Here is a 27,510-nt window from a genome sequence, read left to right as displayed (position 1 = left end):
GAGCTGAAATTGAAAGAGGCATAAATTTGTGGGAGAGATACATATGGGGATGAAAGGAATTTGCTGTACTTTTTCTTGAGCCTCTGGAGATGGTACAGGAAATTATTTATTATTCATGACAATTTTGCAATCAAAGCTGAAGGCAGAAAAAATACGTGATTAATAGACTGTTCTTTAAGCAGATCACCAATAAGAATAAACAGATAATGTGTGGGAGGTATTGCCATCTGCACATAAGTATTAAATATTATTGAAAATTACATTTTTCTTCATCTCTGCTTCAACTGTATATTGAATAATAAAACTTAGCCCTCTTTCAGCTCCCATCTCAAGCTTTCCTATTTCTGTGTGATCGCTGCAATAGTAATATTATTGCTTGACACTGTGCTTGGTGGAATTGATCTTAGCCCACTTATTGCTATTGATCAGAGTGAATAGGATTTCAGCAGTGTTCAGAATAGTCGTGTTCCCTCCCAGTTTGTGATTTCATGCACGTTTGAATGACATAATAGCTGCTTTATCCGTGCACACCGTAGTTCAGCCGGCATTATCACGGGTGGATCATAATGGCTTTGCATCTTAGTTTTGTGAGATGAAGCTGGTAGGGAGAAGCATAACGAGAGCAGTCAGTGTGAGCAGCTGCTCTGCTCTTCTGGAGACAAACAGCAAGAAGCACCACGGGTCCTTCCTTGCCCTTCTGTGCTGCAGCACTGGCACAAATCCCCGCCACGGTTGGGATCATGGCTGGTAGCCACGATGGCCCACACCGTGAGACCATGGGATTTCAAGTCTCCTACCATGTTTTGGAAGGTGAATAGCTCAGGGCAGGACTCCTGCTCTGCTTGTTCTGGTAGCTGGAGCTGCGCGGGATAATTATTCGTAAGAATCCGCGCGTGAAGCAATGTTACCTTTGTAAGGTCCCAGAATTGGCTGTTTTAACAGGGGCAAGCTTGGAATGTTTAGAGCTCTGTGACAGCTGTAGTGTGCTGTAGGATACAACAGCACTATACAGGAAGATCTTTTTTCAGTATGATAGCAAAAACCTGCTAAATAACTATCTTTGTAACATAATTGCCTTCCCTGTGGCAGAAAGTGGCATATATAAGGACAGTTTTTGAGTCAAAGAGCATTACTGCTTTCAGACTTTATCCTTGCAAAATGTAAGAGCTAAGTCTGTACTTAGGAGACCTTTCTTAACTCAAATGTCCTTCCAAATCTTTGTGCCTTTCCACATTATCATGGGACTGTCCTTGGAAATACTGAGCATTCAGTTCTCACTGTCTGCCTGCTCTCAGAAATACTCCATCATTTGTGGTGATTCTGTATCTAATGCACAGATACCAACTTTACTTTTCCATGTTCATGGCTATTTTAATATATCACAGCTGAAGCTATGCCTGAAAGCTTGGTCATTATTCATTCTTCTTTATTCATACTTAAAACCAGGTGATGATCGCTCCTGCAAATAGAATTAAGTGATGTACTTTCAGACAGCACAGTCTGAAAATCCAGGGAAGGAGCAGAGCATGTTGTGCAGCCAGCGTTTTTGAGAACACGTTATTGCTAGAAACAAAAGTAACATGAATTATTTACCTAGAAATATTAAACTGGCTTGAGATCTCTGCTGGAAATAGAGGGAGTTCTGGGCCTCATGAATCATTCATGAAGCTTTATTTAACAGAATTTTTTTGTCTTCGCAGATCACTGAATCTTTATTTTATAACTTTCAAGACGTTTCTGTGGGTTTCATTCTACTTATAATAGGTAGAAACCAATTTTTTTCAATGCTTTGTAAGGAAGCATAGATCAGTAAAGTTACATTTTTATGTTTGCTTTTTTCACACATCAGGAGGTATGGAAGGGGGCAAAGTGGTGTGGGGACAGAAGAGGAGGGGTGTTAAAGTTTCTGCTTGATCATGTACTTTGTCCCATGTCCAGTAAACACTGGGAGCTGAGGCACCCCAATAACTGAACCCATGGATAGGATGGCCTTTAGCTACTCCTGAGGTTTGCTCAGCAGCTCTCACAACCTAAAGTGCTCCAATGTTTACTTATTTTTCAGGAGATTGTATTAAAAATACTGCTTAACATAACCAGAAACTTGTTTTCCTGCACATGAATATTTACACTCTTAACATGTGGAGATGCACTGACTAATGCTGATCTGTTAATACTCAAATGTGGGCTTCTAATACTATTCTTGGGACTTTGAATCTTTACTATTTTCAAAGTCTGAAAGTATTGCTGTAGGAAATAAAAGGGAAAAAAAACCCATGAGTTACTTTGGAACACCAATGCAGTTACTTGGTTCTTGATGTCATGGTGAGCAGTGGGGCTTTTCCTCAGAAATGCTCTTCTAATGAGGTAAAACGAGGGAAAAAAAAAAGGAATCCTAGCTGGATTTAAGGAAAAGGAGATAAACACTAGAAATATCAAAACCTCTCAATTCAGAGCAGAGGTGCTCCTCTTTCCCCTGATGAAAGAAGAGCTATGACTGCTACTTGCCTTGAAAGTCAGAGAAATTACAGATCACAAGGACATCCTGAGCCCTGCTTGTGGGCAGGGGTTCTGTATGACCAAAAAGCACACTGAAAAAACACTTGAATGATACTTATAGTCAGTTTAATTCCAGAAAAGTTCATCCTGTGAAAAATACACAGCCCAGCAAGTATAATTATACAATGTTTCTTTGTATTTCTTATAAAATCTCTGATGATATGAGAGATTTCTCAGGAATACGGCTCTTTTCAAATATACATTTAATAAAAAACATAAAACAACCAAGACCTGTTGGTGTTGGTCAGATGAGTCACCTGTTCATAGCACAGGCCAGATAATTTTTGTGTTCAATCTGGCTTCTTGCTGCTGGAAATGATACATTTGTAAAGCAAAAAAATTCACTAATGAATAAAATGGATTCTTCTACTGGGGAGGCTTGCTCTACTTTGTGGCCAAGATTTTTCTACCCCATATCAAGATAAATCAATCAATTTGATTTGTCTCTAAAGGAAGAGTACAAAGTACAAGTGACTTTGCATCCTCAGGGAGAGAATGGAAAAAAAATCTAAACAATAATTAATTCCTACTGATAGTTTTAATTGTTTCTAACCTGCAACACTAGTGAGAAAAGAGTGGCTCTTAGTTCTCTGCTACTTGCCCAGTTGGGGGCTTGTGGGGGAGCATATCACTGAAGCAAGAGGCTTTTAATCATCCAAATTAGAAAGGAAATATATTCACCTATATAAATCCCTCTGAAAGAAGTTTGTTAGTATCAGATGAATATACAATACTACATGTACTTATGGTACTTATGGAAATACACTGATTTTATCCTAAAGTTAATATTAGATTTCATCACAGGATTTGTTTTAGGGCATCTCCAAAGAAGAATATAAATTGTATTTCTACATTCACTGTATGCATCTCCATGAGTTATTTTTTCATCTTCAATAGAATTGAGACAATCAGAGGGAGAAGTAGGATTGCTCCAGCACCTGTGTGACTGGAGCCTGTCTGGAAGCCTTTCCTTTCACAGGACTGATTGATCCCAGATTTAATAGCAGTTCTCAGGTCTTTTTCAAGAGTTGCATGCAGTTAAAGCAAGGTTTGGCTGCTATGGATGCTGAAGTAATTGTGTTTTGTCCTTTCTGATATCAGTATGAAGCTTGCTCATTTGCAGCTTAAAAAAATGAATGTTTTGCTATAGCAGCTTAACTGAAGAAAGAGAGAGGGAAGTATGTGCATTTATGTAAAAATGCTGATTGTGGGTCAGCTCAAATACTGAGATGCTTAAGGATTTTTGTTGGATGGGGAAACTTTGAGGTAAATGAGGCTTTAAGTTATTTTGAATAAATGTAAAAGGTTACATTCACTACGTGTTTTAGGAGCAGTTCATGGAATGGGAAAGAAAACAAAGTTTTTTTCTATCTTGTAGCGTTTCTGACATTTTTTTAGAGATGTGGCAAACCTCTTTTCAGTTCAATCAGTCTGAAAAGTTAGGACTAAACCACACAAAGGTTAAGACAGGGACAGGTTATCTGTAAGGTCAGTCAGATCCTACTTCCTACAACTTGGCTTAAAGTCCTTGTGATTGCCAGTCAGGTTATTTGAGCCTGATTTTGTGCTTACTTGGGTGACAGTGACATCTGTTATGTCAAAAGGCACAGTGGTAAAACATTTCCAGCTGAAGAACAAAGCTTGAGCTCTCTTTTCAAAAGCTGATCTAAGAGATTTTATTTTCCTCTTCCCTTTCTCCAAAATACTTAACTCTCCTAATAATCAAACTCTTAGTGTGGTTCACCCAAGGAGCCTCTAGCTTCTGCCACTGAGGTGATTTCTTTTTTAGAACTAAAGAGTAATCCTTTGGAGGAATTAATGAAAACTTGTAACTGTAGATCTGCAAAATTTATTATATGCCTCTTATTTTGCCCAGCTTTTTCAGACTTCTTTCTGCAACCTTTTTTTAATATCAATTAATATTGATAGAAGGTGCAGGAATCTTCAGTCAGCACAACATGTCTAGGGAAAAGTCAGGTATTCTCTCTGTTAAAAAAATCATTAAAAATAGGTAATCATTAAAGTAAAACCCAGGATTTAAATGTACTTTATAGTAGCTCTGCTTCTGTTATGCTCAGTGCTAATATCACTGTATTTCAAATTTGTGGAAGAAGTGCTGTTATATCTGCTATACATGCTATAAAATGTAATTTTTCCCATTAAAAGAAATATCACAGGCTGGCATGTGACTGATAGGCAATATCAGAATGCAATCTGAAGAGAGTAGAAAATTCTCTGTGTCGCTGGAAGGATTCAGACATTTCAAAATTCTGAAGCTGAATTTTAAGCTATAAGCACTCATTTTCTCTCTTGGATTGCCACTGTTCTCTGCAGGTGTTGTTGATGTGGGTGCTTAGTTAAGCTGTATGTAGTATTTTGTTTCAAAGCCAGTTTCATCTCAGAGCCCCATGACTTTTACTTAAATAATTATAGCCTGTGCTACTACCTCACATCAATAATGGGGTAATCTCTGCTAAGAAATCCTATGCACAATTATAAAGTAGACACCAAGTGATAATGGCTTATTAAAACCCTCCAAATGGCCTTATTTAATGGGAAGTCTGTGTGGTGGTGCCACACACCATATTAAAATGATTAGTATGTAGCTTTAAAAGGCAAAATTACAGTGGAGGTATTACATGTAGCACCATATAAAGTGCTGCACCTAGAACATAATGAGGTTAAAGTCCTTGCAAGATGACAAAAAGCCAGTGGAGAAAATCACACCAGTGGTGAAAGTCACACCAGTGGTGAAAGACATCACTGATGTGCTGTTGCTTCTGCAGGAAATTCATTTTATAGCCAGAATGGCACAGAATCACCAACACTTCCCTTCCTGCCATTGGCACTTGATTTCTGTCAGAGTGGCTGCTCCATGGCTGGAGGACAGCTCTGCTCCCTGTTTCTCCCTGCTGCAGGCAGAGCTGCTGCCCCTGTGCAGCTGCCCCAGTGCAGCACCCCTGCAGTGGGAGCCTGGTGACGTCCCTGGTTTTCCATTCCCACCTCTGTCCCTGCTGGAGGTTCCAGAGTCACTCCTGAGGAACATCCAGGGCAGCCACTCTTCTCCATCCATTGAAAAATATCAGGGTGAGGACGAGAGGTTTGCCAGCTCGTTTTGTCTGCTGTAGATTTGAAGTGTCTGGGAAATGTTTGTAAGTATGAATTTGCTTTTGAAATCCAGTGAACTGACTTTTTACTTCAGTGCCTTTTATTTGCTGTGAATTTCCTGTAGCACTCAAACATTACCTGCACAGGTCCTTCATGAATAGCAATAGCTCTTAATGTTGACTGAATGAGAAATATAACTGTTAGATTTTATGGGAATATTTTGGGTTTGTCGTGTTCTGTATTACAAGAATCACCGGTTGGTGAGCTGAAATAACCTCTTATGTCTTCTGTAATGAGAATAGTCTTTCTTAGTTTTAGTCATTTCCTCGGGAGGGGAAAGATTAATTTAAGGAATTCACTGGTGAACAACCTGGAAGAATTCTGGCATGTCTGGATAAGTGGGTAAATACAATATTTTAAGATTCTTTTTATCTAAATCATGAATATTCATTCTGGTTCTGCCACAAGCAATGCCAACTATCTTCTGCAGCATTATCCACACATCTTTTCTATCTTCGTATCAGTTAACAGAATTCATCTATTGCTTCTTGTAGAAGATGCTTCCCACCAAGATGAAGAACATTTGGAAACCCATTTTGTGCTCTGAATGTCCTTCTCTGTAAGGGCATCTGCTTCTGTTCTTCTGTCTCATGGCTGTGTAATATTACTGATAACAGTTACTGATTCCTTGCTTGAATGTGAAATATTGAAAAACATGATTTTAGTTTTAGTTGTTTGTTTTGGATTTGGTTGTTGATTTTGGGTGGGATTTTTGTGTGTGTGTTGTTTTTTGTGTGTGTGTGTGTTTTTATGTTTGGAGTAGGGTTTTTCCTCTTTTTTTTTTTTTGTTTTTCACTTTTTTAATTTGATTGTAGTTAATTTTCTTCAAACTTTAAGCTTTAGAAAGAAACAAAAAACTTAGATTCTTCCTTGACTATTATATATAGAAAACCCTGGTCAAAAATTTTATTTATCATCTGTTTTGTCATATTTAATGAGTTCATACAATCTTCTCTGAAGAAAAATTCAATCTACAAATACCTTTGTGGTATTAATGAGGTACTGGGGTATAGACTCATGTACACCTTTATTGCTGTTAAGCATGTTCTTTTAAGTTATGCTCTCTTTGGCATGTTTATGTCTTTTTGTTGCTGCGTTTTAGAAGAATTACTGTATTTTTGATAGTTTAGTTTTCCTATATGATGTTCAAGAGGTCAGGTTTGGTGACTTTAACAGTCCCTTTTCTCTTCAGTGTCATTGTTTCTGGTCTCTGCCTGTGTGATTTGCTCTAGAACTGTCATTAGGTGCCCCATAAGTGTTACCCATTTATCTTACAGTCTTCAGTTCAGCTAGAGAAAATAGGATGTAAATAGAATTAAGCCTGGTGAAAAAAAAAAAAAAAAACAAAAAACAAAAGAATGAAAAAAAAGAGTAGTCCAAGGGTTAGACTAATAAATAATAAGTGCTTTATCTTTCTGGTTGATGCAACCTAGGGCTATTGGAAAGGACATCTCTTACTGCAGAAATGCAGAAGGAAAACTAGAAACTTATTTTCTATGCATTCTTCTAGACTTGACAACAATTTCTCCCATGAAATATAATGCAGAATCCCTTTTGTAGTGCCCCTGCCCTGGGCAGGAGTGACTCCCCCAGCTGCCTCTCTGAGCTCAAGAGTTTTGCATGCAATCTTTGTTACAGTATGTTACTAATGGAAGGATGCAGGGGCATAAATAAACCTATCATAATAACTGAACTAGAAATCCTGTCCATTTTATTTTCTATCCAAATGGAAAATAGGACTGGTTGGAATTCTCCTGGCCACCACAATTTTTGCTGCCATCTAATGAAGGCATCAGAGAGCATCTCCATCACTGCCAGTGGCACCATGAGCAATCCCAGAATAAAGTATTACAAACTGGTTCTGTGCTCAAGCTGCTCCAAATCTTTTTGAACTCAAAGGATACAAAGCCAGGCAGGATGCTTTTCTAGCTGAAGTTGCTCTGGGTGACAGGCAAAACACTCTGGATGTGCTACAGAGTAAGTGATGTAGAAATCAGTGCCCTTGTCACTGCTGGGGTTTGCTCTCGGGGTTTTGCTTCTATGACTTACCAGTCAGAAGTTGCCTCAATGTATTAAGCTTTAAAACATTTTAAATTTTTTTCTAAACTGACTTGCTATTCAAATGTTTCATTTGACATTTATGAAAAGCATTCATTAAAGTCTAATTATGGAAGAAAAACCTATTTGAAGGGGAAAAAATCACTGGGTTTGCACTTGCATGTTGTCAATTATATTGATTATTTATCTATTAGTTTGGCCAGCATCCCTGGTGCACAAGTAAATCTAAATGAATTTGTAGTCTAGATGAAGTGATCGGTGCTGTGCCAGGGGAGCAGGTTCAGATCTGGTCTCAGACATGGGCCCTTCCCAGGCACAGGACTCTCATCCTTCTCCTCTCTCTGTGCATCTGCTCAGCCACGTCTCAGCTGCTGCATGGTCTCACAGTGCTGGATATCACCCTGTCCCCTTCTGATTTGTGTGAAACTCAGGATTTTAATAGGCACTGCATTTCTTGATTGCTGCTTAGGAGAGTTTACTTCACATTTTTGCTATGTGAACTGTATTCTTTTTTAAAATAAGCTATGTGTGAAATTCTGGAATTGACACTGCTCTCTTGGTGTGTGATGAATATGACATGATTGATTTCAGTTGGAAATATTGAATAATTCAGTTTATGAACACTTAGCAGACATATAGTAGAAATTCACAACAGGACGAGTATGCTCTTAAAAAGGGTGAGTATTATTTTATACAAGATTATAAGAAATCTTGATGTGGTCTACACAATGTAGCTAGTATTTACAATTTGTTAAATATTCATACGACTGTTTTATTGCATTTATAATTGGCGTATGAACCTTCTCTGATGAAATATGTAAAGATAAATGTTGTATAGGGTTAGATGCCACATCACTTTAGCATTTACCTGTGTTTGGGTGTGCTGGCATTGGACTGTTTATCCCTCCTCAATTGTCGGTTTATAAGTGAAAAATAAATGCAATAGATGCTAATTAGAAGTAGTAATTAGAAACCCAGAACTTGGAAATAACTCTGAGCTGAAAAATTTCAAAGGCTTTTTGTCTTAAAAAGCTAGCAGGTTAGAAAAAAATGGGCTACAGATTGTTTATCACATAATGCTTTATTTCCATTGCCTTGTGGTGTTTCAGAAGATGTTTAACTGGCTATAAGGCTGCAGAACCATGAGTGACAGCTTTTTGTCTTTTCATAGCTGAAAATAAAATTATATTTCATAGGTATTCTGGTAGGTATTGCTTATTTACTGAAAATGAATATATTTTTCTTTGCTCTATATGTTTTATACTCCCGATATTTCTCCTAGAGAGAAGGAGAACAGTGATTAAGTCCTGAAGCAAGTGCCAGGTCCAAGCTGTGCCAAACTTTGTCAGCGATGAGTTTCAAATATTTTGAAAGTTGCATTTTTCTCCCAGCTGCTTTCCTTGCTGTATGGAATAAGTAACCTGCTCCTGCCAAGAGTTACTCTATTTTTTTTTCTTTTTTTTTTCCTCTTTCTTTTTTCTTTTTTTTTTTTTTTTTTAAGTGAAAATTAAAGCACTTCTCTCTCCTCTTTTTTCCCAAAACCAAACATGCCAAGCATGTCCTCATCAGTGAGCACAGACTCATAGTGCTGATATTTCACTCCAGGGAGCTTGGAAGCTTTTCTTCCTCTGCCCTGCTGCTGAGTAAGGAATGTGAAAAGTCTTTTTTGGAGTCATTGGTATCAGGCCAAGGGTTCTTGGCATCTGCTTGAAGCAAGACATCTATCCTCACATGTAGTAGCTATTTTCTTCCTAGGAAGTAGTTGCCTTCCTGGGAAGCTCCAATTCTGGTCTCTTTTCTTGGGAAAAAGAGGTGGAATACCTCTGTTTCCTGTTCAGGGCTGTGTGTTGAAGGCTGATAAAATGCTGCCTTTTTTTTTGTTGTTTTTGTTTGTTTGTTTGTTGTTTGTTTTGTTTTTTGTGGTTTTGTTTTTGTTTTTTCCTAAGGTGAAAGTAAGTGTAACAGAAACAGTAATGCTGTCACTTCCTGTTGAGTTTCATGTTCAGGGAAAATGGGAGGGCAGGAAAAGGAATCTTTCTGCTCTCTGCAGATTGGATATGTGTGATTTTATATGGAGTATAGAAATTTATATGCACATCTAAATTCAGTTATGTAACAGACATTGAGTAGTTGGTCTTTGGGTACATCACTGTATCACACAACCTGTGTTTTTACCCTAAGAGTGAATTGTTTCAGTGCCATAAACTGGATTCAGACAGTTGAAGTGGGCACTCTACAGAACAGAGCAGCATAGGCTCCAATTTCTGTCATCTCCTTAGTGTGCTTCACATTACACTGTAAAATTAAATGGATTTCTTTTATTGCTAATCCCCCCAGGCATGATTATAGTGAAAAGTCTTTAAGTAAGGTGTTAATGGCATCCTAGTAGGATTTGTTGTTTTCAGTTTGTCAGCTCATAGTATCAAGAGCTATAGTGGATTCTGCGCTGAAGTGTTTAAAGCAAGCCTGCATGCTCTTTATAAAGGAAAACCCAACAGGAAATTACAGGCCTGGTGCCAGAATTGCAGGTCAAAGTCCTGTAATCTTGGCTTTGAAAGAATTCAGGATAGAAGTATATAATGAGCTCTTTTGGCCCCGAAATCTCTGAATGCATTGCATAAAATGAGTGCAATCCATTCTGCTTTCATCAGTTCTGACGTTCCTGCCTTTATGTACTTGGAATATATAATTTGGAAGACAATATCAAATTCATACTTTATATGAGTATGTTGAGCTACTAAGTGGCTTCCTTGTAATGACTTAAATTTCAACCTGTAAACTGGAATAAGTTTGTCTTTAGAACTACTAAAACTGATCTAGAGTTGGGAAATATGGGAGCATTTCTGTCTGTGTTTCAATTTGGTGCGTGAAGGGTTTGTGGCTTTTAATTGCATGAAAAATGAAAATAACAAAATCTGTTTGACAATTTCACCATCAGGAAAATATTTGCTAAAGATTATAAAAATGAGTAAGTGTAAACAAATTTAAAATCCCTCTTTTAGAAAGATGTTTAATATTTTTCTAAAGCAAAATGTTTAGGTGTGACAAGACAGATGTCCTGCCAAAAGGAAAGGTACACCAAAACAAATTTTGTTCCTGCTTATGTATTTGGATCAGCCCTTCTTGCATGCCTTTATAGACTTGGTAATGGGGTAGAGGAGAAAATGCAAGAATCTTCCTATTGAGACTTTCATCGTAATGTAATGGTGCTTATTCTAGATCCATTTACTAATTTCTAATTATGAGCACTAGGTATATATTTTTCAGCTATGGTACTCTATTTTATTCAGTCTTTCCAGTTACTTTCCTCCTTTTTTATGGTAAAAAACTAACCAAAAAAAAAAAAAAAAAAAAAAAAACCAAAATAAAAAACACCAACTTTGAACAGAATATTTTCTGTGTGTCTAAAGCAGTTATTGAGCAAGTATGGACTTACTAATGAAGTTAGTGTTTCAATGAAAAAAAGACCTTTACTTAGGGAAAACCAGAAACTAATAAAATGAATAATAATGTTAATCTGAAAGGGGAGCCTAATTCAAATGGAAAATTAAAGCTGAATTGCTTGAATTTTCTGATCAGAAGCAGGTAAGAGGTGTAATTCCATGGAATAATGATTAGGATAAATTTGGAAACATAATTTAAATATTCATTCTTTGAAACTCACGTATGACTAAAGCATGGAGAATAGATCTACTGTTTCACTTGCACATCACATCTGGAGGAGGCCTGTGCTTCTGCATTTGTTGGGAATGCTGTCAAACTGCCACTAAATGTTCATGCTGGTACAAAACAGTTTCTGGCTTGCCAAGAATGCCATTTTTTAACCTCTCCTTGCTTTTCTTCTTCTTGTAATATTCCCATTCAACTACATTTTATTTTAAATTACCTGTAGAGATAAGCTGCACAAAATGTCCCTTACCAATGTGTCACCTTTGTAATTTTGAAAGAAGCAAAGTGAAGCACATGATGATAATATTAAGATAGAGACTTAATTGCTTGTGTCTCTTTCCTTTTGGAACTGAGACTTCATCTTTGAGCTAAATAAAATCTGTTGGCAAGGGCTCCAAAATGAAATCAGATTCCTTTCCAGGCCAGTATGACAGGCTTAATGCTGATGTGTTTTGATCAGAAGGCGTGTTTGTGTGAGTTTGAGCTTACACCTGAGTTTTCTCTTTGGATCCTGAGGACAGGACACTTTCCTGGGTCATTTGCTCTCCAGACCTGCTTCCTGCTCTTGCAGAGCTGTCCCAGAGTGTGCCAGGCAGGGCAGGACCTGCTGGGAGCAGCCAAGCACTGTCCTGGTGATCCTGCAGTCCCTGGCACTGCCTGCCCAATTCCCCACTCTCCAGGAGAGCAGTGGAATCACAATGGCATCCAAAATGAATGAATGCTGAAGGAAATTCTGCCAGTGTTTTCAAATGCTGGTGCCAAATCTGTGTTTCCATATCTATGCTGATTAGATACCTACAGACTCACCATTTAATTTTCCAATTACCTGGCATGGTTATTTCCCAAGAATTTTAGTAGTATAGTAGGTGATGAACACGTGTGAAAACAACACCTAAATTGCTTTCATTTTGTGAGTTGAATTTAGATACAGAGGATTTAATATTTCTTAATGGCAAAAATTCTTAATGGCACATGTGACTCTTGAATCTGTAATTTCTCTTCAAATTACAGATGACTGATCAGTAGAAATAATTTAATATAGACAAGTATGTAAGGTTCCAAAAAAGATACAAATAAAATCACAAAGCAGTGCCTTAGTGTGATTTTTATATTATTGGGTGCATGATAATTCCTCTGAGCTAATGATCTTCATTTAATCAACATCTTGTTCTCATAAATCAGAATGTATTTGGAAGAAGCAAGTTAAATAATTGTGAACAGAAAGTTGCCAATCTTTTTACTTTTATAATAAAATTCTTTGTTTATCCTTCAGTAGTATAAAATAAAACAAAAAAAAAAAATCAATTCAGCATTGTCATTGTACACCTGGAAATCCTACTCCATGACCCTGTTTGCCTTGGATGTGCTCTGCTGGGTGTGCCAGACATCCAGGAGTCCCAGGAGCTGGATTACAGAGCTTGTTAAGGACAGCCCTAGGGCCATGTGGGTATCAGAGCTGTGATGTTTTCACTGTCTGAGCGTGGGGCTGGCACTAAGCCACCAGCTCTGCCTGAGTCAGCTTGCTGAGATGCCCTCCTGGGGACTAAAGGGAGTGAGAAAACTGCAGCCCGACAGCTGCTCCAGAGACTGGCCTTTTACTGGGATATGGACATAGCCACTGAATTTTAATTTTCTCACTGTTGGGCTTTTCCAGAAAATGCCAGTCGCATCTGCAGAAGTAGGGACGATGATGAGCCCCCAGGAGTTTGGAAGGCTTAGGGAGCTCACATTCCTGTTGCAAGCTGAAATACTCAGTTTTATTTGAGATTTGCAATTATATAGAAGTAGAGAAGCACATAAATCTCCATTCATTGAAATCACTGTCCTCTCCAGAGTGTAGCCTTGCCAGTTCAGCAGTCTGTGTGAAATCCGGCCCGGGCCGCGCTGCCGCCTCCAGAGCGGAGCTGTCCGTGTTCCATCTGCCTTGGCTCAGCTGAAAGGTCAACTCCCAGGGCTGCCAGAGAAGTGCTGCTCTGTTGTGGTACTTTATTATCCCTCTGGGGAACAGGCTGGAATGGGATGTGTGACCGAAACGGAGAATTTGTTCCCTAATTTTCTCAGTAGTCCAGGGACGTGTACGCTATTTGGACGACAGCTGTCTGAGGCCATTGCCAAGCTGGCTCAGGAATGGCCCTTGGTGCAGTGCAGGAGAGCAAAAACGTTCCCAGGTAGTTGGGAAAACTGAGGAGTTTTTGAATTTTGGAGCTGGCAAAATACCGATGTTTGATGTTTCACCATCACTGTGTAATGTGGACTGGGAAAACCAAAGTGTTGTTAGAAGTTTCGCCACTCATCCTCTTTAAAATTTTTAAGCATTTTGTCTAATCTGAAGGCTCTGTCTCTGAGTCTTCATTTTTAATGTAGAGAATGGCTAAAGAAAAGTATAGGTACCCAAAGTTGTGTGGTGCTCAAGCAGTGATGTGGCCTAGGAGGAAGGCTGTGCCATGAATGTTGCCACTTCCCCTCCCTCTCCCTTCCTTTTGGTGCTGATTTACTGTTAATTGCATTTCAAACAAATTAGAATGGACTAATAGACCGAAGTCTGTTACCCTAGCTTTTAACACAATGAAATCATATTCAGTGCTTTGCTCTGAGGGGGGGAATGAATATCCCTGACATTTTCCTCCTCATAATGACAGAGATACAGATGGAGAGTTCTACATTATGAATAGTGGGATGGAGAAAGCATGGGGAGGAATGGTAGAAACAGTCACATTTTGTGCTTTAGTCCATCAACTCATTGCTCTTCAGGTTAGATAACTGCCTCCCATTTATGCTGGCACGCACTCAGATCTTGGTATTTTCATTTATTTTTGTTAATTTACTTTGTAGTGCTTTAACCAGTTGTGTTCTAAAATGAGGGAGACTTAATTCTTCTTACAGGAGAATAATTTTGGCACAACTCTTATTTTCTTTCAACTTTTTTTAACTGATAGACAACTTAAACAATGTCAGCATCTTGCTTTCAGAGTGTGAATTTGGAAAGCTGAAGTTCAGATGTAGCTCTGTTATTCTGAGTGTGCTCTTGTAACAGAAAATGAGGCAGACCCTGCTGTGGCAGCCTTGATTGGAGAAGTTTTGAGTGAACAGACCCATGTAAGGGTGTTATGCTCACTCCCAAGCAGAGTACCAGGGGAGCAGAAGAGAAATGCGTGACAGTTTGTTCATCCAGGAAGACTGGAGAAGAAATAGCTTCAACAAGCCGTGGCTGCTCTATGCCACAGGTAGCAGGACCAAAGCCCTCAAACATTTACAACTGAAGTCACGAGTGATTTGATAGACTTCTTGGAAAAACTTGGAAATTTCTAGATTAGAACAGCTTTCCATTACCATGGCAGTACATAGTAGAGGAATATATGGTTTAGTTTTGCTGTGAAAACTGAGCTGACAGCACACCTGGATTGCAGGACATGTCTGGATGGAGCCTCAGGAGAGTGGCTGCAGCTTTATTCAGCTGCATTCTCTGTGGTCACCTGCATTTCAATTTATCTGCCTCTGTCTTTGTTGTATTTTTGAAGTAATTCCCTTGTGTTTCCATCTTTCCAACACGTCTTGAAGTGGCTTAGGCAGCAGACAGTGATGTTCTTCCAGCTGAGCTTGTCACAGACACAATGACCTGTGGCTGCTGGTCACTGTCCTCCTTCCTGCCTCCCACAGCTCTGCAGTGAATGTTTCCTCATCTTTCAAACTCCAGAGGCTTGGATTTACTGCACTATATATTTCACTGTTGTTTTTTTTTTTCCTTTTTTTTCCTGTAAATCAATCTCCCAGTGGATTTGTTAATATTCAGGAGCTGTCTGGTCCCTCTTTTCTGTCTGAAGTGGGCATGGGGATAGTGTGATACTGAGGCATGATCGTGTGCAGCTGCATGACAGGGAAGAAATGGATTTCATAAATGAATATTGGCTGTTGAGCAGAGTTGAAGATTTTCATACATCAATATGCTAAAATAACTGCGACCACTGAAAATTGACATGAATTGCTTTGCAAACCAATGACCAGATTAGGAAAAGAGGAAAATACATTGAGTATGGATGGAAATTTGAATTTTCTAGGTCAGTCCATGCCTTGCCACTTTATTCTGAAGTTGAAGAAGGGAGGAAGAGCAGAGCTAATTTGTTTGTGCCTGGCAGGGTGCTTACTCTCACTGTGCCACCTCCATTCCTGAAGCTGCTGCACTGTAAGATCTCTGTCTGGTTTTTGGTTTGTTTGCATTGGGCATGGATGGGAAAAGGAAGTAGGGATCAGAAAGAGCAGGAATTGCCTGTGTGTACAACTTTGCAAGCCATTTTGAATAGGAGATTTTCTATATACTAAAGGATTTTCTGGAGGAGTACATTCCAAGTGTACATTGCATTTTAAAACTAGTCCAGAATAATTTTTTCTTGAGAGCATTATTAACAGCCTGACCTTTTAGAAGAGCAGTGGAAATCTTGCTCAGCTGACACGTGACTTTACTAACATATTGCAATTTTGTCTGTATCTCAAATATCTTTGTAAATGACTATTTAATTAGTAAACACTTCATTAGACAAAGAATTGTCTAGCACCCCCGTTTATTAAATCAGGAAGCATTCTCTATTTTAATTAGCATGACATTTTCTATAATCAATTTGATGAAATGCCATCTGCAGTTCTAATAATACTGTGTGCATCAAAGGCTGATTGACATATGTGTTGGCTGCAAGGTACCAACCTTCTTACATGTTTGCATTTGAAAAAACATAAAATATAAGAGGAGGACTCTGACTTGCTAATGCTGCTGTTTGTGCTGAAAAGCAGAATTTTAGCTAAGCAAACCAAAACTTAGTAAATATTTTCAGTGGGAAAACTAACATTAGCAATCTTCAGGTTAACAGTGTCAGCAATTTCAGAAGACTACCCTGAGGCCTCCTTATTCTAGATAATATGGAACAGATTTTCAGCATTGCCTGAATTATTTCCTTCTCTTTCAGTCACTTTTTAGAATCTACTTGCTCTCTCAAGACTGTTTGATAAATTGCTTTAATACCCAATGGTTTCTATGCACAAAACTGCCTCAGTGTTGATCTCCTTTAGACAATTAGCTTAGGCTAAGATTTGCAGTTCTCTGTGCAAATAACCAGCAATTAGCAGTTTGTGTACCTTCTTTATAAATCAGGGGTTTTTTTTGGCAAATTATTTAATATCAGTATTAGTAAATTCTAAACCACTCTTAAGCCAGGTTGTAGCAAGCTGGTTTTGGCCTGTAACCATTCATATTGATTGATCCACATGAACCAAGCCTTACTATCAACAAGTAATAAAAATCTAGCAAATATTTTACCAAACTTTTGTTTTTCAAACAAAATGTACAATAAGTGTACTGTGATTTTAATAAGAATCGGGTTTTTTTATTTGCAGAGAAATGCTGTTAGTTCTGTTGCTCCTTGTCAGTGCTAGCAACTGCAGAGATTATTCATATTAATCTCAGCGAACATGATGGCAATGTAGATTTACAGGCTAGGCAGGTTTTAGTTTTATAATTAGCATGGGTTGCCATGATGTCTGTTTGAGGATAAAGAATAACTCAGTGTGTATTCATAGGTCAAATATCATCCCTTAAAACCTCTGAAAATGGAATAGACTAGGTAGAAATGCAAGTTCTTGCCTGGCTAAAATGAAATATGCACAGAATAGTGGAGGCTCAGATTCAGTAATCTTCTAAGTCCTGTGGCTTTAGTGAGCCTGTGATGGGTCTCTATAGTTTCAAAAATTCTTATTAATCCAGGACAGGATTCCTGCTTTCATACTTTATCAGTGAAGCCCCACTTGTTCCTGAGGCTGCTGGATCTTTCCCAGTACAACACAGATGACTTTTAGTACTTGGTTGACTGATCATGTTTCTATCTCTATTGGTCTGCAATCTCTTGTAGAATATCCCAGATTTAGAGACCTGCAGAAATGACAATTTCACACTCCCTTTGCCCATTCACATGGAGGACACAGCTCTCTCCTTTTGACTTGCTGCTGGATTATGCAGAGAGTGCCTGTGTCAACATGTTAAAGCACCCAGGGAGACTCTTGGAGTTACCCCATGGCAGAAAAAGAATAAATGTGATTAGCAGCCTGGAGCTTTTTGTGTCACAAACAGGTCTAAAGATGAAAATACCACCAATAAAAGAGGAAGACTTCCAACTAATAAAAGTTGGATCAATATTGATGTGAAAGTGAATAGAACAATGGAGTAAAATTCGAGAGGTTTGAAATTATGTGGTAGTGTGTTCTCTCAACTCTGTCTCATTTAAATAACAAGCTGAGTTGCTTTATTTCAGGGACATGTGAAACTAGAGTTTATACTCTTCAAATAAGCCATCACCATTCGGTATCCTGCTGTCACAAAGATAAATCATTAAAGGCCATATAGACCCTAGAACAATTCAGGGATTGATTTGCAGTGATGGGGATGTATTTAAGGCTAGAAGTTACTCCATTTTCCCCCTAAACAATACAGGATTTTTCATTAGAATTTACAAAGGCATGGATTTTTTTTTTTTTTTTTTTCTTCTGGTTCATGGGAACATACCTTATGTAACTGTGAGTGCTACAGAGGAATTCTGTAGCCTTTAGGATGTGGTAGCGTGTTGTCAATTCAATAAATGGAGGTAAATTCAATAAGTGGAGATAAAGAAATTATTGCAAAACTGATGGGGGTCAAGCTGCTTGTCAAGTAGGAAAAGTTTTGCATTGATTTCTTTTCATTTTATGATAGTTTGCCTGTACTTTGATATTCCCTGGAACAATTTATATTACCGCAGGCACAGTATAGAGCTGCATTTCCTGCCAGCTCATGCCCTGATTTTACACAAAACCCTTAGCAATGTTGAAGCTAAACCAGTAACAATAGTCTTAGTGAAGCTATTTATAAGAAATATTATTTTTATTTTAAAAAATACTTGAGATTATCATGGTGCTGTATTTATGTAATCGTGCTGTCACTGAGGGCTATATTTATATATACATCCCAACGGTGATTTCAAATGTATGGATTAATCATTTCAGCAGAATGTATGTTCCATGTTCTTTGCCTAGAGATAGGGCAGATGATGAAGATATTTACTTTTAAAAACATACAATAGCATAGGAATTTGGACATTTAGCCTCACAATGATAAAATAAATTGGTTCTGCAGCTAGTACAATTCTGTAAGAGGATGTTGCTGACTAAGGTGAATTTATTCTGCTGTGACAATCCCAGGATTTTGTTTGAGTTTGTTTTCATGTAATATTTTTATTTAATTTTGCATTCTTTGTGAAAGCCAAATAAGTGGTAGAGAACCTGTTGAGCATCAAGTTGTCCTGCAGGGGGGTGTGTCCACTGGGCAGCCTCCTTCTCAGTCAGCCTTAGAATTAAGGTCAAAATCAAGATTGAATGAATTCTTCCCAAAGATAGTTGTGTGTAATAACCCTGTCTACCTCTTTATTTTTTTTTAGTGATACTGTTATTAATCCTCCTAATGTGTTTCCCATTAATTATGTTTAATGTAAGCTTTGGATGTCATAAAATAAATTCAATACCTTGGATGAAAACCCAATACACAGTTTCAGCAGAGTTGCCTCTATCAAATATAACACTCTCATATTTTTTTAGCAAGATCTATGTTCTGTGAAGTGCTGTTAGGTGTTAATTATATTGCCAGCCATTATTTTTGTGGGAAGAATCCTGGATTTATAGTGCCATTATTTTCTTTGGTACTGATGTCAGGATAACTTACACACAGACCCTTGGCTGCCTGTCTTCATGTTTTAATGAAACAGAACAAATTAATCAGCTATTCAATGCTCTGGAGTTTCCAAACTTTTCAGAAATTTGAGAACCATTATAATTAGGAAATTTTCAATCAGTTGTTTTCAAGATTGTTTTTGTGTCCATCATCCAGGGCTGGTGACTCGATAACTATCCTCTTTACAGAGGCTTCCTCACATTCTCCTTTGCTGAAGACAGGATGTTTTTTGCTCTGGTGATGTCCTCAGATCAATAATAATGGCTCCTCAGGGCTGCAATCTGTGCCCAGCTGAGAGCTTTTCACATGCTACTCCTGTTTGCTTCAAATTAAATGAGAATTTCTTTGAATTAAGGGCTCTACTTGTCTGAATGTCTTTGTGAAATGTCAGAGGTCCCTGAACCTTCTTGTGGCGAAGGCACCACATAAGATAATAAACAAAATAAATCCATCAGCTGTGCAAATGGATAAAGCTAAGGACTAGGTAGTGTTTTCTTTTGTAGAATTTCTGACTCTAGGTAACAAAATTTAAAAAAAAAAAAAAGTATGTTTATGGCTCTTAGTTACCATTTGAGCTATCAGTGAAAAAAAATCATCGTCCTGTGGTGTGACCATCAACTATCACATTATCCAGCCTGAAAAATATTGACTGGAATGGGATTTCCATATTAATTACTGTGATTACTTTTGAAGACTGTTATGCTCTGTGTTTACATGCGATTTTGGTAATAATCTTTTACCTGCAAACCACCATACATTTTCCAAGCATTCATTTGATTTATGTCATTCAGGAGGTAACTTCTGAATCCAAGTTCAAAGAGAGGTATAATTGCTGCCCAGTAAAGCCTGGCTTTTCAAGAGGTCTGACTCAGTTTTCTATTCTGATTGATTGAGTAAATTTTCTTCTAACTTTAGAACAAAGGCCTTAATTTATGTCTCTCACTGTATTTGCCATTCCAAATGTTGTTTCACACCTTGTGAAGGACTTGCAAGAAGAACCTTAGGACTGTGTATTTTATTTGTGATCCTCTTAGGAATTTTAAGGGAAAATTCTTTCCTTGCGTGAATTTGTTTTGGTAGCATTAGTTAATGAAGCACAGTGCCATGAATCCTGTTGGCAGATGACATGTAGGAGACTAGATAAATAAGAAGGAGTAACATTCTGTACTCATTTGTATCTCAGCACATTAGTGTAACCTGTGGGGTCAAAATGCATGGTTTGAGCACTTCTGTTCAGTGTCTGGGTTATTTTTGCCATTTCTCACCATATGCTTTAATCATAACTAGGGACAGCTCTTTAGCTAGACAACTTCATTTTTATCTGTGATACTCAGCATAGTGATCCAGTGTCATTGGGGATTTCCAGTGCTGGGGTTCCTAAAAGAATACATGCAAAATAGCCTAAAGAAACAACCCTGTTCTATATTTGGTAACCTGAAACCAAATATCTGTCCATGAAGTGCTGTTAAATTAAATATTTGAAATATTTTCTCTTTAAAAGGAGCTGCTCTTAATGCCACAGTTCACAATGCGATTTGCTTTCCTAAACAGCATCTCTAATAATACTGTCCTAAACTCCATCAATCCCACCCCCCTTCCCAGCCACGGTCCTAAAATAGCTTAGTAAGCTCTTCCAATGAGGCTTCATTAATTTTACAGAACATAGTAGAGCACATTCACTAGTGCTGGATATCTGGAGTTCCTGTGGAGTCAATTAAAATAGAACTACATTTTTCTGAATAAGCAAAGCAATTTTTTTATGATAGCATAACCTTTTTCTCCAGTCATGTTTACTTCCCGCTTCATAAAGTTCAGGGATTTGTAATGAATTTCTCAGACATTACTGAGGATCAGGGACATTCTTTTGTGTTTCATTTAGGCTTAATTTAGAACTTTTCTTATGCTTTTTACATTGTTATAATAAAATTGTTTCATTTAATTAAGTTTAAATCTCTTACATGGGTTTTAAATAATCTGAGAGAATCAGCACTCTAGTCAATCTTGTAGCAAATAGTGGAAAATTTAGAACTTTTTTTTAACTCAAGGCTGATGTAGTAATTGTGATTTGTTTTTTATTTTGCAGAATTTTTAAATTTGATACAAGCGAATACAAAGTATTTTCCATAGAAATCCCAATTAATTTCGGATTTCTTTTTTTTTTCTTGTGGTGTGTCAAACTCTTTTTCTCAGAAGAAATGATAAATCGAGTGAGTGGAAAAAAGAAAAAGTTGCAGCAGTTCATCCCACAGTGTTTTAAATGTTTTGCAAATGGACCTACCTACTTTTAACCCTCCTTTGCTAAGAAAATTCAGTTCAATGAAAATTCAGTATTCTGTGGCCCAGCTTGAATCACACAGTATATGGACTGTCTTAAAATAATCATAACTTTGTCCATCCAGTCACCAGAAATACAGACCAGTACAGAAGTTTTGTTGGAATCACTTCTAAGGAGATGTGAATATAATGTTCAACAAAATACTTTGGTTTTTTGCAAAATTTTACTTTGCTGTAGGGCCAAAACATAGATGTATTGAATGAGGGGAGCATGCTATAGGGCATAAACTGGTAATTTTGAAGCTCACGAGGCAAATCAACAAAACTTCTGTCTTGTTTGTGTGTAGTAATAAGTATACTCTTAATTAATTTAACATGCTGGTTCTCTCTACAGATGCATTAAATTCTCAGTGTGTTTGCTAACTGCTTCTTTCTTTGTCATTGCAGATACAGCAGTGGTGTATAAAACCAGAAATGGACATGTTGTTGAACTGAATGTAGAAACAAATACAACTACATTATTACTGGAAAATACAACTTTTGTAAGTAATGTATATATAGTATCTGCTTCTCTCTCACTGAAAGTCTGCTAACATTTTTTCTTGCTACAGGAGGGAGAGGGTACAATACTTAAAAGTTAGAGGAGACATGTTCATAACCTAGACTATACTACATATAAATGAAAAATATAATCCATTTTGTCAGTGAATGATTTCTGAATAAAGTTATTTGTTGTTTTACATGTAAATAACCAAGATATTGGAGAATTTGCTGTTGGTTGTACTTTGTTCAGACTATCTGAAGGATGGATTGTGCTTGGCATATGTGCTGTGGAATCTCTCTGATGTCCATCAGGAAAAAATATTTCATAAAAGGTGGGAATGCTACTTAAATGTTGAGAGTTTCTCACTATGAGGAAAAGGGGAAATTTTTCAAGATTCATAGGAATATTTTCCTTAGGGGACATAAATATGCAAACAAAAAATGTCATGTTAATCTCTGGTTTAGTGGTTTCTCTGTGCTTCAATGGCAGACTAGATGATTGGGGATTATTCCTCTTGACCAGTAAAGGGTCAAGAATGGTTTCTGACTTGCAGTAATTGCTAAGAAGTACTTTAATACTTTACTCTGCATTTTCTTTTGCTTTGCTTGGCACTGTTATTGTCAGGGATACCACTTACATTCCACCCTGTAATTCTTGTTTATCAGGGTTTTGCAGCATAATTGTGTAGCTTGTCAATCTTTCCTCATAAATACTCTGTGCAGACCACTGGCTGTTATTGTTAATCCCTGTACTTTAATTTAATAAAATCTTTTACACCTGCAGACTCACAAGGATGATTCATTTTCATCAGCGCTCTTTGGCAAAGGCTGATATTATTCCTGGTCTGTTCCTGGCCTTTGCTGATAGAGATTCCTCTTTTCAAAGCATAAAGCCTCAGGTGACCTTTACTTCTAACTCCTCAAACAAGAAAGAGTAGAACTTCAGGAGAAAGAATTTGATGCTGATTTCCTAGGTCAGTGTGAAGATGGAGGAGGATGGAGGAGAGGATTAGATTTTAATGAGGAGTTGTGTGGGTGTGTGACTCCCCTTCTGTGAGCTGCATCCTTCCATACGCTGGGATGTGCCTCAGGGTACTTCTTAGCCCAAAAAAGGCTGTCAGACACAATTATAAGTGGGTGGTGATGCCTTGTGAAGGCTGACCTAGAACAGAGACTAGGTGGAATTAAAGAATATAGTAGGGATTTATTAAAGGCCTCAATAGGCAGCACAAGACCTTGGGCAACACAAGAGCCCAGCCAGGCCTACACCCAAGATGAACCAAAATGGTCACAAAATGGACAACCCGTCACAGGGTCTCTCATTTTATAAGTTCTGCTCCATTTTAATATTGGGGTTAATTGTCCCATCCTTCTGTTTTTCTCTCTTCAGTCCACATTGTTTATGTTCTTGGGCCTGAGATTTGGGTCATTTGTCCTTGATCCCCAGCTGGAGAAGGAATTGTTTTGTCTCCCTGCTCTGTGAAGAGAGCTCACCATCCCCTAACATGAAGCTCGTAATTACACACTAAAGCAGCACAGAATCTGAAAAATATAAAAACTAAAACCTGAGGCATCAGTGGAAGGGTGAATTTCTGTAAATACAAACCCTCAAGCATTAGGAAGCACTTTGCCTGTTAGCCATTTATTGACGTGTGTGAGCCCTTCCTGGCCAGCCCGGCCTGTGTGGTGCCTTCAGCACGAGCAGCTGCTGGGGCATCCCCGGCTGCAGGACGTGACTTTAGTGCCAAGACTTGAGTCTCCTCACAGAGGAATTCTTGCACTTGTGGCTGGAAGGGCCTGGCCTGTGCTCTGGAGTGTGGTGCCAGCACGCCAGGATATTCAGGCCATTATGCCACCCCAGCCTTGCCAGCTGATGATGGGTTGGGAAGGACAGGCTGCTGCACACTGTGGGTGTTGCCTCTTTTTGCAAAGTTGTTCTTCTCTGGGCTTTTTTTGGAACTGATTTTTCCTCAATTCACACAAACCTAGTGAGCTCTAGACACTACTAATACCTACTATTAATTAGAAATGTGTGAAACTGATCCAAAATACAAAATATTCAATATTTAGTAATTATGTGTGAAAAAATACAAAAACCTAAGTGTATTTTTTTTCCTGTTGAGCTCCTCTCTTTACACAGCCAAAAGCTGAGAGTGTTATACTTAAAAATAGTCAATTCCAGTAATTAGTATTCATATGGAGGAAGTATAATAAAAAGCTGAAAACAGAGCAGAAGGCCCAGCAAATTTGTTGGTGTATGTTTGGAAGAGAACAGTGGGAAATGTTCTGTGCTGTCTGGCTTGGTGGCCAACAATCCTAACAGGATAACATTACTGAGTCAGGCCGAAATCAAAAGCTGTCCTGATCTTCTGAGCTTGACTGTCCCCAAATTTGCACTGCTAAATGTAATCTTCTAAAGTTAGACACCTGGATCATTAATCAAACACTTTCCTCGCTCAGTGTCACATCTGCTTAATCATCAGTGCATAATTAGGATGGTGGTGGTTTAATGACTCTGCAGAGATGTCTTGGATTAATAAAAAATACAGCAGAGATTCAACACAGGCAGTGGCAATGCAAGTTCCTTCATTCCTCCCTACAAAGGGTTTTAGTCATGGAAGAATCACCTTTTGATGGGAGTTATTAGTCTGATTTCAGTCTGCATTTGCTTTCCTGTTTGCCTTTGCTCAAGCAGCCAGAGAAACAGCAGGGTTTTCTTAGTAATGTTGATAATTGTCCATGGAAAATTGAACTGCTGTGATAAACTCCTTGTGCAGAGGAAAGGGGCAAGTAATGACTCTTTGTTACCCCTGATTGGACTGTGTTTGAATCAGCAGCTCAGAGGAGATTTTCTTTTTTCCCTCATTACTCAGCCCCTGAAGCAATCTTCCACTGGGCACAGATCACTGGCTCTTCTTTTGCATCCTAGAGACTGCCACTCTCCTGCAAAGTATACATCTTTTATCCTTCTTTGTGTTACTTATTGTGTAGAAGCCAGATATCCCTAATGATAATCTGCTGTGCTCACTAAGTAGGTGTATCATCAAAAAAGCAGGCTGCAGTTTTTAAAAAAAACCCTATGTTAACATATACAAAGATAATAAAACCCCCAGCCTGTAAAAGTACCATTAATAATAGTCATGCACCTTGAAAGAAGACAGGCTAGTGCTTGGTCATTCCAGGATGCCCACTTCTCTTACACAGGGGAAGTATCTATCTCAAGTTCTGGAATTAAAGTACTTTTTTTTTTACAGTATAATCAGGCTTTATTTAGAAGTAGAAGAAATTCTTGCGCTTCATTTGTCCTTCTGGAACGGAATCCTTTTTTGTACTCAATTAGTAAAACAGTCTGGCCTTTATATATTAAACTATCAGCAAAGTAATATGGGTAACAAATACAGTGCCATAAGTGAAAAGGGTAGGTTGCAAAGCACAAAGAATATTTGTTAACATCTCTGGGTGCTGTTATTTAAGGATGTTTTCTAATACACATTTTCCTCTGACTGTATCCATGTAGCCCCTCCTGTTTCAGCTGTCTAATAAACAGTTAATATCCTTAGCCAGCAGCATAGAAATGTTCACAGCTGGAGGCTGGACCAGTCTCCTGTTAAGAGGAGCCAGAAAAAGCCCTAGACATTAATCACTGTGCGGCATCCTGGTGTTTGAGATGCTGCCTCGATACATGATTACAATATGTTCTCTCTCATCTGGCTGGGCTGCCTGTCACCGAGATCCTCAGTGACAACCCACCAGCTCTTCAGCATTTGTCAATCCTTTATTGCACTTTACACTTCCAAAATCAGTGGCGTTCTGCCACATTTAGCTAAGAAGTTTCAGTATTTAGCAAGCATTTTATTGAATGCTTTTGCCATCAGCTGTTCCTTAAGGTCAGTAAAAGCAGGTTATCAGTTCAAGCACAGCCCAGCCACAAGCTGGAAGGGGAGAGCATGGAGTATGACATGAATAGTTTAGCTCAGGGAAAGTTGTCCATCTGGTTCCTCTTTCTAGCTCAGCCTCTCAAGTCTGTTCTACTACCCTTAAACACAGAACAAAATGGGAAAGCAAGCACAGAGAGGATAGAAAATGTGTGTAGGGACTATGAGTGCTGTTATGGAACTTTCCAGATGTGTTGAATTCTTTGAAATAAACCTGCAGAAGTTTTGTCTTCATTTCTCTCTCTTAAAAAAGCTGCAATAATTATGAAAGTGGTAAGACTTTTGTTAGCCCTCAGTTTCACAGCTTTTGTGCTGCCTGTATTCAGATACCATGCACACACCCTAACAAACACTCAGGGTCCTCTGTCAGAAATGAGTCTGCTGGGACTCCTCCAGGCTTTGGAGTGTGCATGATGGGACATATTTTGAATCTATTGAATTATTTCCAATACCAGGCAATACAAGTGGAATTGTTTTCAGTGAAAACTGTTCAGCTTCGGACCCCCAGTAATTCCTGACTTGCTGTGCCGCTTGATTTCTGTGCCTTTCCACAACTCCTTTCAAGCTCAAAGGGAAACTGCATCGTGGTGCACAACAAACAATTGCTGAGTTTCAAACCTGTTGTGTTGCTGCGTTACTGTGGCTCATCTTTTACACAAAGGTGGAGAGGGAAGGACCTTGCTGCCTGCTCTTGGTGTCAGAAGGGGTCAGAGCAGGAGCAGTCTTGGCTCAGGGACCATGGGCAGGCTGTGGCAGCCCAGCTGTGGAAGCCCAGTGGAGACCTTGCAGCCAAAAGCAGAGAATGAGAGCTTCAGTCCCAGCAGGACTTTTGGCAGGGACTCTATTGTGGTGTTTTACAGAGCATTGTTTATAAACAGCTCTACTTCTTCTCTTCCTTTGGATACTTTTTTTGTTTTATTTTGTGCTCTCCACCACCACAACACCTTCCTCTTTTGACATGAAACTCAGTGCAGCATCATAATGCAATTACAGTTCCTTTGTTGATTAATGTAGATTTAATTGCAAGAGTAGGTTACATGCTAGTATTATAAGAACCTTGCATAAGAGATTAATGAAAGGGTGAATAATAGTAAATACATTAAATAACATTATATAACCACATAAATATTAATAGTTGTTGCAACACTAGACATTTTAATGACCCAGACATGTTGTAATTAGGTAATTATTGTAACATTCTCTCTACTCTCCCGTGCTCTTCTGAGTGTCCAATAACCCTCTCAGCAGAGCCATTTCAGTAGAGGGGTTTTTATTGTTGCAGTGTACCACTGTGCTTCAAGATGGGAAAGCATGAGAGATGGAAGGGTTTGCAGTCACTGGGCTGGGTGGTGGCCCTTGGTTTTTGTCCAAGTGAAGGAGGTTTCACCATAAAACTGTGAAACTATCAGGTTACAGAAACTCTGTGTGGGATTCATCTAAATGCTATTCCTGGTAAGATTGCTCCTTGATATAGTTAAAGATTAACTATGTCAATTTTCCTGGGAAATGTGAGGGGGAAAAACTTCTGTGATTGACTGGTTAGAGGTTGTTGTCTATCAGGGAGGC

At 38.4% G+C, this 27,510-nt stretch overlaps 1 protein-coding gene across 3 annotated transcripts in view; it reads left to right on the top strand.

Annotated features, from left to right (window-relative positions):
- The window catches only part of DPP10 (dipeptidyl peptidase like 10), a 434,900-nt gene that overhangs the window by 285,472 nt on the left and 121,918 nt on the right, over positions 1-27,510 (top strand). For all 3 annotated transcript variants that reach the window (XM_030278047.4, XM_030278048.4, XM_072931689.1), the window contains one exon: positions 21,914-22,008. In XM_030278047.4, coding sequence (XP_030133907.4) covers positions 21,914-22,008 — 95 coding nt within the window. The remainder of the gene's footprint in view (positions 1-21,913; positions 22,009-27,510) is intronic.

The sequence above is a fragment of the Taeniopygia guttata genome, chromosome 7 (genome assembly GCF_048771995.1).
Source record: "Taeniopygia guttata chromosome 7, bTaeGut7.mat, whole genome shotgun sequence".
In the NCBI taxonomy this organism is placed as follows: domain Eukaryota; kingdom Metazoa; phylum Chordata; class Aves; order Passeriformes; family Estrildidae; genus Taeniopygia; species Taeniopygia guttata.
Note: the sequence above shows the minus strand (reverse complement) of the source record. Positions and strands in the feature narration are given on the sequence as shown.